This window comes from Geotrypetes seraphini, chromosome 5, assembly GCF_902459505.1.
Source record: "Geotrypetes seraphini chromosome 5, aGeoSer1.1, whole genome shotgun sequence".
NCBI classification, from domain to species: domain Eukaryota; kingdom Metazoa; phylum Chordata; class Amphibia; order Gymnophiona; family Dermophiidae; genus Geotrypetes; species Geotrypetes seraphini.
In genome coordinates, this window is record NC_047088.1 from 32,080,732 (window position 1) to 32,094,211 (window position 13,480).

General features: G+C 38.4%; 1 protein-coding gene across 3 annotated transcripts in view; it reads right to left on the reverse strand.

The window, feature by feature from the left end:
• MTMR1 (myotubularin related protein 1) overlaps positions 1-13,480 on the reverse strand; it is a 109,907-nt gene that overhangs the window by 90,138 nt on the left and 6,289 nt on the right. Inside the window, exon 3 of one of the 3 annotated variants that reach the window (XM_033943974.1) lies at positions 11,214-11,237. The exons of the other annotated variants lie outside the window; for them this stretch is intronic. Within the exon in view, the coding sequence (XP_033799865.1) occupies positions 11,214-11,237 (24 nt within the window). The remainder of the gene's footprint in view (positions 1-11,213; positions 11,238-13,480) is intronic. 3 annotated transcript variants of the gene reach the window in all.

A 13,480-nucleotide genomic window follows, 5' to 3' on the forward strand; every position in this document is an offset into this window, starting at 1 on the left:
AGGAAAAGTGATTTGTATTGCTGGTATTTTATGATGAACATGATGTATATTGTTGTTTTTTTTTGTTTTTCTAAGATGTCTGAAATGTCTATGAAGTACTATTATTTGTGTGCAGTTGTACTTCACCTTGATAAAAGGCGGATCATAAATAAACAAACCATAAACCATAATGAGTGAATCAAGAAAGCACATTGGAGGTGTTCCTTCCAGCCCTCAGGTTGGCTGAGATCCATTAAACTACTATATGGAGAGGAGTCGCAGCACATAGTATTAAGGGGAGAAAATACAGGAGCATTAAACATACAAGCAAATAAAAGGGCAAATAAAGGCACTGTCAAATGTTTAAATTTCTTTAATACAGGGCAAACTTGATTTAAATCACTAGTCAGAAAGACTTGATTTAAATTATGGTTTTCTACAGAAAAACTCATTCTTGCTAGTATAACCCTAATATTTATAACCACATGAAGGTTTCATTTTTTGAAAAATAATTTTTCAGATTAGTTTTAGAGTTATATAAAAAAAATTACTGATTTGGTTATACTATTAGAAGTACATAATTAGAACTATTAGATGTAGCGGCTATACATTTTTAAAATAAATAATAAAATTATTGCAAGATGAATTCTCTCTAGCTTAATAGGTTATGCATTCATATTTGGCCAACTTTTCTGCTGTACTTTATTGAAAGGAGAAAATAATCATTACCTTAAAAACAAATTTAAATAGTTTTATTTAATGAAAACAACATTATAGTATATGTATTCTTGTATTTGCTTAAACATCCAAGTTAACAGATATGGTTAAACAAAACATCTTAAAAAAAAGACTATTGGCCAGGGCCACATATGGAAAACAAAGTACAATGGAACCTTGGTTTACGAGCATAAATCGTTCCAGAAGCATGCTCGTAAACCAAATTACTCGTATATCAAAGCGAGTTTCCCCATAGGAAATAAGGGAAACTCGCTTGATTGGTTCCACCTCCCCCCCCGCCACGGCCACCGGCGTTGCTCCACCCCACCCCCAAAAGACCTCCCACCCCCGAGGCCAGTGATGCGCTTCCACATCCCCCCCCCGTGAACTGGCATTGCCCCACCTGCGAACGCCCGCCCCCCCCTCACGAACCGGCATACCCCGCCCGCCCAAACTGAAGCCTTACCTCCACCTGGCACCGGCACACAGCACCAACCCACAGGAGGTGCCAATGCTTGAAGATTTTGCCTCTTGCCGGACTGGGCCTTGAACATCTAAGCATGCTCAAGGCCTTCTGGCTCTCGTTCTCTCTGAGAATCTCGGAAAGAGGTGGGAGCCAGAAAGGCCTTGAGCATGCACAGAATCTCAAGGCCCAGTCTGGCAAGAGGCAGGATCTTCGGGCACCAGCACCTCCTGTGGGTTGGTGCTGTGTGTCGGTGCCAGATGGGGGTAAGGCTTCAGTTTGGGCAGGTGGGGGATGCCGGTTCAGAAGGGGGGGGGATGCTGGTTCGCAGGCGGGGGGCTCGCAAATCGAGTCAACGCTCGGTTTGCGAGTCATGATTTGTGAAAATGTTTTGCTCATCTTGCAAAACACGTTACTTGCAAACCGAGGTTTTACTGTACTATCTTCTGTAGCTCACTCATCCTTCATGTAATGTAATGTAATGTAATTTATTTCTTATATACCGCTAATTCCGTTAGGTTTTAAGCGGTTTACAGAAAATATACATCTTCTTGTTTGTTCATAATAATCTAGAAAAGAAAAACAAGCTTTCCTGCTTTATCAGGTCCCAAACGATTTCTCAATTTGGAATGAATGAATCCAAAATGAAGAGAATATTCTTTCTAAGCCAGCAGAAGCTACTGCTGTTAAAAGTGAAATCATTAATTCAACAGTCATTAAATTCAAGTGCTTAATAAGTGACCTCTACTAGCTCACTGGTTTGACTTTCTTTAAAACATCATCGGCAAACATATATTTATTGGATGGCTCCCCCTTAGCTCTGAAGTTTATTATAGTTGGTATTACAGATGGATGATTTCTAGATATCCATTGTCATAGCTAGCTCCTTTTCTTCAGCACTTAAGGTTTGACCCTGGTACCGGATGTTGACAATACTTGCAAGAAAATGAGTTGAAGACAGTGCTTGTCCCATTCGTTTTTTTAATGCTTGCAATTTAATTCTGTCACTGTGCATTTCCGTTTTTAAGTACTTACTCAGGTCCTTCCAAATTTCAACAGCATCAGCAATAAAACAGCAGTTTTGCTGTTATCTTGTTTAAAACTTCAGAGATGGGTTTCAGGATTCTCAACATATCTTCAACATTTCTCTTAAGCCCAATGTTAAGGATTTTGTCCATAACAGTGCCATCTATTTTCTCTTGATTTTGTTCACATAAAGGAAAATTTTCGATAAGACATCTAAGTCTGACTTTGGATGTTTCCCGCAAGATCTCCAACGTTGGGGCGAACAAACATCCATTTTCAAAGCTGGTGAATCTGCTAAATGTCCTAATTTTTTTTCCATAAATCATCTACTTAGACGACTTGGCCAACAGGACGTCCAACTTTAAGACGCCTAATTTTATTCACCATTTTCTACCACAGAAATGTCCAAATCAAAACCATTTAGACATGGGAGGGGCCACCATTGTAATGGACTGGCAACACTGACATTCCAATAGAGCAGTGGTTCCCAAACCTGTCCTGGGGGACCCCCAGCCAGTCAGATTTTCAAGATATCTCTAATGAATATGCATGAGAGAGATTTGCATACCTGTCATTTCCATTATATGCAAATCTCTCTCATGCATATTCATTAGGGATATCTTGAAACCTGACTGGCTGGGGGTCCCCCAGGACAGGTTTGGGAACCACTGCAATAGAGCATTGGGGCATCTTAGAGGGATTGAGGGGTATAGATAGGTGTAGAGGTAGGCTATAGGGATAGGAGTGGAGATAGGTTATAGAGCTAGTCAGGGACCACTGCTCAGGCAATGGGCCTGATGGGCCACCGCGGGAGCAGACCGCTGGGCGAGATGGACCTCTGGTCTGCCTCAGCGGAGGCAACTTCTTATGTTCTTAAGTACATCTCACCAGAACCCTCTTATAATGATGAGTCCTACAAAACTCTCCCTCCTCTAAAACCTACTATACCCACCTGTCTCCCACTCCAATAGCTCTTATGGCTGCAGATAGCACCTATATGGAACTATAGTAGGGTTTTGGTGGTCTCAAGCTTTCCACCATAAATGTAGTAGTTAAAGTAGCTTATGTGCCCGAGTCCTCTCTATGGCTCATTAGCCTGCCCACCAGGCTACTTAAGACACCTGTGTGATGCTCTGCTAGGCTTTCCCATACCAGGTGCTGTTGTTCTACAAGTATGTACTGTTTCACTCAGATTTTGGGGGCGAAGGGGGTCACTGTGGGCGGAGGGGGTGAGTGTGGGCGGCCATTATTTAATCTCTCCATTGGTCATCTGGTCAGTTTTTTGACAGATGCTTTTAAAACAGGTCTAGCCTTGGATGTCTAGGGAAACATTTGATTATCACCACAAGACGTCTTAAGTTTAAGCCTGCCCAGAACATGCACCCAAACACACATATCCTTTATAGTCTCAGATGCACAGCATGTAAAATGTCTCACAAAACTTCCAGAAAGCTTGTTTCAAAAATCAGCACTTGGACATTCTGGCGATTAGGACGTCCAAGTGCTGACTTATGCCATTTTTTGCATGACTAATTATTAGCTTGGTGTTCTCTTCATGCTCTTTCATATTTCTTCTCATCTTGGATATGTTTGCACTTTGGAGTCAGTTCCTTTTGCTTTTTGCACTTTGTCTGTGACTAAACTGTGTATTAGACATGTGAATTTTTGTTCACATTTTATTATAGGTTTTGCTGCTACTTCTTGTAAGTATTCTGCTATATGTGCATTTCCTGAGGTATCAATTGTTTCTGGAAGACAGACATTCCCTTCTTCTATTATGCAAGCACTCAGAACAGGATCATTGTGGACATTACTCCATCCATCAAGATTTGGGTTAACAATTTAACCTCTAGATTTGTTGCACATTGTTCCATTTCTTTGTCATACACTTTATCTAGCAGTTTCCCTGCAACATCTGCTCTGCTGGGTGGACTGTATCCTGGTCTCAGTGACTGAACCATATTAATTAAGTGTGGGTTTTCAATCAGACGTAAAGAAGAGTTTGTCACATAAGCAAACTAGGTAATTTTTTAAATCAAATTACCTCTTTTTCTAGTCTGCGGGTTTTTATCACAAACTTATCTATGGCGATTCCGGGATGATTGGATTTTTTTCTTTCTTTTAGGTGATAAGACAATGGAAATGTGATGTATACGATGTGACTGAAACACTATCCTTGACAGATATCTCTGAAACTGTAGAACAGGGGGATGGTGATCTCGAAGATGGATAGTTTCCAGAATCCTTTAGGTTGATAAGATTCCCTTAAACAAAAAGGTCAATGCTATTATTTTATTGATACCACTCTGTTTAATTAGTATTATTCATTGTATTCACTGCCACTCAGTACTACCCAAAAAAGGAATATTTGCTTATTTCAACTTTTTTTCATAACAACTGTATCAAAATGATGGTAACATGCAGCAATAGCAAATATAATTTTGTTCAAATATGACAATTCCTCAAGGCAGTCTAAGAAATATGATGAAATCAAAAACATTTACCAACCTGAAGATCCTGCCTGTTCAAATATGTTCCTTTTGTCATTTTCATCAAAACATTTCTCATATTATTGTTTCATTTGGGCCACCAAGCCTTGCATTTCTTTGTTTCAGTGTTTGCATTTTGCATGCATGCCTGCCTTACCCATAGGTAGAGGAACTTCATTAAAATGTTCCCAAACTGAGTCTCTTTTACAGCCTGCTGCCATTATAGGTTTTCACCTCCAAGAAGAGAATATGATAAACCTCAGACTATACACGAAAAGATCCCAAGAATTATGGAATATTCTGCTCAAAATGGTTAACTTTCATTTTTACTGCTTGCTCTTCTGTCCTCATGCTTTGCTCCTTGTGCAGATATATATAACTTAGCATTTCAGAAGCAAGGGGTTGATTCTGTGTATGTCGATTTACAAAGGAACAATGGGGCTAAGGTCTTTTTCTCAACTCTATATTTTATAACATTTTTGCTATGAAGAAGCATGTTACCTCTGCAGACAAATTCAGTTTTGAGAAGTGCAAGACTAAGCATCAGTGATAATATCTTCTAGATAGAAAAATTGCTCATGACAATTTGAATGGAATTTCATTTAACAAGAAATTTAAACATTGCATGAATATACAGCCTCATGCTATATAATTAAACTAACCCTTATTTCATGATGAATAACTTTTGGACTATAATTGGACTATAGATTTTTCCTCAAAAAAAAAAAAAAAGCATTTTATTAAAAAAATCCAATTAAAAAAAAATTGAAAGTACTAATGTTTATTCTTTCACTTTTCTCCCTGTTTAGTAAGGCTTTTTGCTTTTGCTACCATTAACAGGATTACATATATTGGAATTAAGGCCCCCTTTTAGCAAGCCGAGTTCAGATTTTTATCGCTGGCCGTGGCGGTAAAAGCTCCGATGCTCAAAGAATTCATGAGAGCGTTGGAGCTTTTACCGCAGCAGCCAGTGATAAAAACACCCCTAAAACGTGGCTTGATAAAAGGGGGGGCCTAAATATGCTTAGAGCAACATAGTATCCACTGGCAATAGGTAAACCAACAGATTAAGCCAGTGCCTATCACAACTCCAAGTTTATAAACTTTTAAGAATAAATCATCTCCTATGGCTCTGTAGAAGGACAGAGCTTCTTAAGAGAGATCAGACGCTGGATAAGGAGGCAATGTGCTGGCACAGAGATAGAAGTGGGGAACAAGTGTTGGGCACCAACAAAATGAAGAGGGAAACCATCCTCCAAGGAATTACATCAACTAGTATGTTAAACAGATGCTTTTTAAAAAAACAAAACAAAAAATCCTAAATAAAAGGAAAAGATATCACTACTTGCAATATTTATTCACCGAGGTATTAAAAGGACCCAACACAAAATCTATTACTATTTTCCATATTGTGACTGCCTCTCCAACAGAGTCTAGGATTCATTTTAATTGGCTTCATTTTACTTGACCCATTGTTAGAAAGGCCTTGTCTGCTTAAGAGTGTTTGAACCAACCCCCCCCCCCAAAAAAAAACAACAACATAGGGGACCTTTTATCAAGCCGCGCTAGCGGAGTTAGCACATTTCATCACGTGCTAACCTCTGCGGCAAGCAAAAAAACTAACGCCTGGTCAATGGAGGTGTTAGCGACTAGCACGGCAGATGGTTTAATGTGTGGTATTCCGTGTGTTAAACCCCTACCGCGCCTTGATAAAAGGACCCCTTAGTAGCGATCAGTTTTGGATAGCACATATGAAATTTCTTTTTTAGGACAGTTCATCAGAGAACTACAAACAGCTAAGTTTGTCTGATGCTCTCTCTCTGTGATTTTAAGTTGTTTTTCTTGATTAATTGTACTGCCAATCCTGCTTGGTTTTTTTTTTAAGTTACCCTGCTTGGTACTTCAGATAGCTTTTCCTACTGACAATGTCCATCCTTTTTTTCCTGTAACCTTCTTACTCTAACTACAGTATCACTTAGATTTCTTCCCAACCTATCCAAAGTCTTCTTTTATAGTCTTCCTGGGACAAATTAACTTAATACTATTATACAAAATAATTATGACACTTTGGATCCAATTACGGCTTTCATAATGAACATTATTCAGTGCAAAAACTGTGGTAGCCTACTCCTAAGACAGATCACCTGGAATCTAAAAGTATGCCACCTTGTCTTCAATTCTACAATGATAAAAGAGTTAAGTCAACTCATTGTAATAAAAGCAGAACTCCGCTCTAGAAAGCAACCTGAAAATTTACCCCTGCTCTCACAAATATAACCTCCAAGGAATAGATGGATTACAGTGGACTCAGACAGATTACAACCTGTGAGATATCCACTGGCCCCAATATGGTGAACTTATGAAATTATGATTCACCTAAGTGGACTACATCAAAGATTAAATATCAAGTATTTGATCAAAGAATAGATAGAAGGGGGTAAGGATGAATTTATGGAACAGAAAACAACTACTACTATTAATTATTTCTATAGCACTACCAGATTCATGCAGCGCTGTATAGAGTCGCAAAGAGTAAGAAAACAGTCCCTGCTCGAAAGAGCTTACAATCTAAACAGGCAACAGTGCCTGAGAATTTCAACACTGCGAAACAAATATAACAATACAGTGGCCAAAGCCAGAAGGATGCTAAGTTGCAAGCAGCAGAAATAAGGGGTGATAATAAACCTGAACAGGTCAGTTGCGAACCTCACTTGAGTATAGTGCTCAGTTTTGGAGGCTAGAAGTGACCACAATGGTATGAGGTCTGCACCAGAAAATATATGAGAAAAGACATAAAGTGGGACAACCAACTAGCTTACCTGTATCAGGTGTAGTCCATGGAAAGCATGATACATAGTCCTTACAGCAAAAGTGATATCTGAGCGCACATAGCAGGCTACTCCTGCTTAATGATATCAAAAGCTTTTGAGCTCCTTCACTGTGCACATGTGCTATTTCTGCCTGCAACTGTGGTACAAGTTTTATTAACGTTTGATGAATCGCTTATACAAATTTTCTAAGCGATGTACAATTTAAAAGCCACTAGATAGTGGTCTCACGTACAATCACAATACATACTACATTGATCTATTAACATTTTAGCAATCGAAATAGGGACAAACATAAGTGAGAAGGAAAGGGGGGAAAGTTACAATTTCATTTTCTGTTGGAATTTACATAAAGGGGAAAGTACAATAGGGAGGATAGGGGATTAATGAGTTTGAAAATCGTGACAAGATGTAAGGGGGTCTAAAATAAGCAGTATTATGCATCAAAGGCGTCTTGAAACAAAAAGGTTTTAAAAAGTTTTTTAAAGGATAAAAGATCTTTTTCATTTCTAATATAACTTGGCAGAGAATTCCATAATTTAGGGGCCATAACGGAAAATATATCATTTCTTCTTGTGCCGATGATTTTCAAGGAGGGAATTGTCAGTAGGTTTGAGGAGGAAGATCGTAAAGAGCGTGGAGTATTATATGGGATAATCATTCTTGAAATAAATTGTGGTTCGTTGAAGATTAGTGTTTTATATACCAAAAATAGAATTTTAAAGTTAATTCGGTGGGAGATAGGAAGCCAATGTGATTTAATCAGTAGTGGTGTAACATGATCATATTTTTTCGCTTTGTGGATTAATTTTATTGCCGTGTTTTGAATTATCTGAAGTCGTTTTTTTTCTTTCTGAGTTATATTAATCAAAAGAGAGTTACAATAATCAATTTTAGATATGATCAAAGAATGGATTAATATATTGACAGATTTCAGATCTAAAAATGTGAAAATTGAGCGGATAAGACGTAATCTATGGAAACAAGATTTAACTATTTCACTGATATGGCTGTGAAATGATAAATCAACATCTACTACTACTCCGAGAATTTTCAGCCTAGGTACAGATTCTAGAGGGGTACTATCAAGAATGAACGGTGATATTGGTGTTAAGTTACCTTTCCAGGTAAAGAACATGGTTTTAGACCAAGACCATCTCAATCTAGTTAACACCCTTGGGAAAGCGATTATTCTGCTAACCTACTACAGGTAAGTAACTTCGTTTTCTCCACACAAGCAGGATAAAGTCCACAGAGCATGGATCTCTCAGGTAAAGCCTGCCATGAAACAGTCTCGCTCCATGGGGCACTCTTTTGGGCAATCATTTAGGAGATTGATATGACTGTTCAGTTTGGGTGGAGCAAGCAACGGTGTCAAACATAGAAGTAATAAGAACGTTATGGTTCTTTATCTTAAATTAAAACTTGAAGAAGGAAATTTCTGGGGGTGTCATTTAAAATACAGTATCTACAGATGAAAATTGTTAATGAGATCTATGAGAATGTTTGGAAGTTATGGTTATATACACTTCCCCCCTGTATTCGTGGTGGTTAGAAGCAGTCGGCCCACGAATATTAAAAAACCGTGAATAATATTTGGGCCGGTTCTGCCCCTAACCCCCCAGCTATTTTAAGCCCTATAAGCCCCCCTTAAGCCTTACCTAGTGGTCTAGTGGGTTTTCGGGCAGGAGCGTTCTTCCCACGCTACTGCCCCATGCAGATCGCTCACAGGAAATGGCTGCCTTGAGCTCCCGTCATCTCTTGAGACTACGACGGGAGCTCAAGGCAGCCATTTCCTGTGAACTAAAAATAAATAAATTTGTCAAATCAATGTTTGAAATGGCGAAATAAAATTTGGATTGCCCTTTGCCAAACTGGATTAAACTGCCAAGCTAGTCCCAGAGGGATTTGGTGACAGTTTGTGGGAGATCATGACTTCTTGTTCTATTAATAAGTTGCTTCTAAATAAACAAAAGCCCAAATATGTTCATGTGGAATGCCTGATCTCACTGTTTCCCTATCCCAGTTGAAGTTAGATTTAGGCTGCTGTCAGCCATCCTGGCATGCTAGAAGTCTAGGCTTCTATATAGATGATGCTTTCAGGATTGTCTACTAGGAATTAAAATTGGTGAGGAAGTGCAACCTTAGAGCCAAAATTTGTATTCTGATTGCAGACAGTCCTTAGGAAATTGGAAGATTGGGTGTCCAAGTGGCAGATGAAATTTAATGCAGACAAATGCAAAGTGATGCACATTGGGAAGAATAACCCAAAACACAGTTACCAGATGTTAGGGTCCACCTTGGGGGTTAGCACCCAAGAAAAGTATCTGGGTGTCATTGTAGACAATTCGATGAAACAGTCTGCCCAATGTGTGGCGGTGGCCAAAAAAGCAAACAAGTTGCTAGGAATTATTGAAAAAGGGATGGTTAACAAGACTAAGAATGTTATAATGCCTCTGCATTGCTCATGGAGCAACCTCACCTGGAGTACTGTGATCAATTCTGGTCTCCTTATCTCAAGAAAGACATAGCGGCACTGGGAAAGGTTCAAATAAGAACGACCAAGATGATAAAGGGGATGGAACTCCTCTCGTATGAGAAAAGACTAAAAAGGTTAAGGCTCTTCAACTTGGAAAAGAGACGGCTAAGGGGAGATACGATTGAAGTCTACAAAATCCTGAGTGGAGCAGAAAGGCTACAAGTGGATGGATTTTTCACTCCGTCAAAAATTACAAAGACTAGGGGACACTCGAAGTTACAGGGAAATACTTTTAAAACCAATAGGAAGAAATATTTTTTCACTCAGAATAGTTAAAATTCTGGAACGCATTGCCAGAGGTTGTGGTAAGAGCAGATAGCATAGCTGGTTTTAAGAAAGGTTTAGACAATTTCCTGGAGGAAAAGTCCAGTCTGTTATTGAGAAACACATGGTGGAAGCCTCTACTTGCTCTGGATCGGTAGCATGGAATGTTGCTACCTAGTGACCTGGACTGGCCACCGTGGGAACGGGGTGCTGAACTTGATGGACCATTGGTCTGACCCAGAGAGGCTATTCTTATGTTCTTAAGTAATGCGTTCTGAGCTACCTTTAACCACTATAAACTGTCCAACTTAAAGACTTTTTGGACAAAAGGGATTAAGCTGTCCCGAGAAACCACCCTGATCTACTTTTACTAGAAACTTCTTGAGGGCTGACACAACAAATAGGGAATATGAGGCAATCTGTTAGGGAAGCAGCTTCTGGAGGTACATTATAGCAATTTATTTTTCTACATTAACGGTAAACGTGCATGGACTTGCATTAAGTGCACTTTGGTAAAATAGGCCCCTTTAAAAATAATGGAGAGAACTACAGTAAATGAAACATTTCTTACATTATATACAAGTACGCCTGAATTTGTTCAGTTCAAACAGTGATTTAAATCTATTAGCAATACACTCGACATCTAAGCATCATTTTCCACAAAGTTAATAAAACTTCATATTGCACAATTACAAGATTAAGATTCAGCACAGTTGGTTTATTATTGCACACAGAGATTTTGTGCTTTACAAAGTGTTATAAATGCAAACAAATAAGGCATTACACAGCTATATAAATAACTAAGCCCTAAACAATGAAAGCAAAACACACTAGCTACAGTAAGATTTCAACACAGCACACATACACAAGGAGGAGGCCAGTTTGCTGCTAACCATATATATTCTTACCCTGAGATCAGGCCTCCTGTAAACCTGTTAGTTAAAATACAAAATATCATGAATATGTACAACTTTACATTAGATTTCATAACAGCAGTCATAATTACTGTATATGTTCTTTAAACTACGGTACTTTACTATTGTACATCATTTCTCATAGCACTATCTGCAGCTATGTACAGTAAGACCTTGGTTTGCGAGCATAATTCGTTCCAGAAGTATGCTTGTAATCCAAAGCACTTATATATCAAAGTGAATTTCCCCATAGGAAATAATGGAAACTCAGACGATTCGTTCCACAACCCAAAAACTTTAATACAAAATACTGTATGTACTCGTATTGCAAGACCTCGCTTGTTTAGAACAGTCACTACACTCCTGCAGCATCAGAGAGGGAAGAACCATCAGCTCAGTGGCAATGTGACGCGTGTATACTGTATGTACTCGTATTGCAAGATTTGCACATTTAGAACAGTCACTACACTCCTGCAGCGTCAGAGAGGGAACAACCATCAGCTCAGTTGTGATGATGTGACGCGTGTATACTGTATGTACTCATATTGAAGACATTGCTTGTTTAGAAGTCACTACACTCTTGCAGTGTCAGAGAGAGAAGAACCATCGTTTCAGTTCTGATGTTGTATGGACTTGTATTGCAAGACAATGCTTGTATATCAAGTTAAAATTTAATAAAATGTTTTGCTTGTCTTGCAAAACATTTGCAAACCAAGTTACTTGCAATCCAAGGTTTTATTGTATTTAGCATTTGTGGGCATCTTAAAGTACAACCTCAAATAAACTTAGAAAATATAGTGTTATTACTACCCGGTTAGCAATATCACATAGTCAAGCAGTTTTTAAATTATTAAACACTACTTTCCAGTGGGCCACAGTAATGATGATACATAACTATGAATGCAAAGGTAATTCTCTAACTAATAAGGGATTTAAATCTACTAAAGTATGGTCTCCCTTAACGAATATATCACCTCATCCCTAAAATTTCGGTATATTCCAACTGCTTAGATATTGTTGTATAATATTGAATTTTAACTTTACTTTATATATATTTTTGATGACTGCATTATGATCACTGTTGGATCTCCATGGGACCTTGTTTCTTAATCTTTGCTTATGACTTCATATAATGTTATCCTTTATTCATTATACATAGGTACTTGTTGTTTCCCTGTTGCATCTATGAACAGTATGATCTACTTATGCAATTATTTTATTCAAAACTTTCAATAAAAAGATTTTAAAAAGATAAGTGAAATGAAGGAGGTCATCATATGAAACTGAAGGGAGGGAGACTTAATAAGATTGTGAGAAAGTACTTTTTTTTACAAAGTTAAAGCAAGACAGGTTAAAGCAAAGATTAAAGAGCGGCAGAATTCAAGAATCCATGAGTCAGGTGCAAAGACTCCCTTTAATGGCACAGGGAAGAAAAGGGAGAAAGGAGATTACATAAGACCTGTGACAGCACAGCAGGAAGGCAGACCAATTGGTCCTTAGCTTTCATTTTATATTTTTCTAGTCTGTTATTGAGAAAGACATAGGGGAAGCCACTGCTTGTCCTGATCAGTAGCATGGAATGTTGCTACTCTTTGGGATTCCGGAATCTTGCTATTCTTTGGGATTCTGAATGGAATGTTGCTACTCTTTGGGATTCTGGAATCTTGCTATTCTTTAGGATTCTGAATGGAATGTTGCTACTCTTTGGGATTCTGGAATCTTGCTATTCTTTAGGATTCTGAATGGAATGTTACTACTCTTTGGGTTTTGGCCAGGTACTAGGGACCTGGATTGGCCACTGTGAGAACTGGCTACTGGGCTTGATGGACCATTGGTCTAACCCAGTGGGGCTATTCTTATGTTCTTATACTCCACCTTGAATGTGTATGGTTAAGTGGATAAATAAGTCAAATTAAATGAAATGCTGTTTTAAATCCTGAAATCAAAAGATAACACTACAATCTATGAATATGGGGAAGGGATACACTGATTTAGGAAAACCCAACACATCAGTAATGAAATCTTCTATTCTATTCCCATTTTTTAAAGGAACATTGGAAAAAGTCTTAGTTATGGGGTTGGAGATCACCCTATAACCTTGAGTGGGAAGTTGCCCTTTTAAAGGTGCTTGCTTTATTAGCAGTTGACTAGGCTACTGCTTTATGGTGCAGAAACTTAAAAATGAATAGATTTCCAACTACAAAATCTTCAAACTGATCATCAGATTACCAGATTAATTCTGTTATAATCAAATCCAGGCA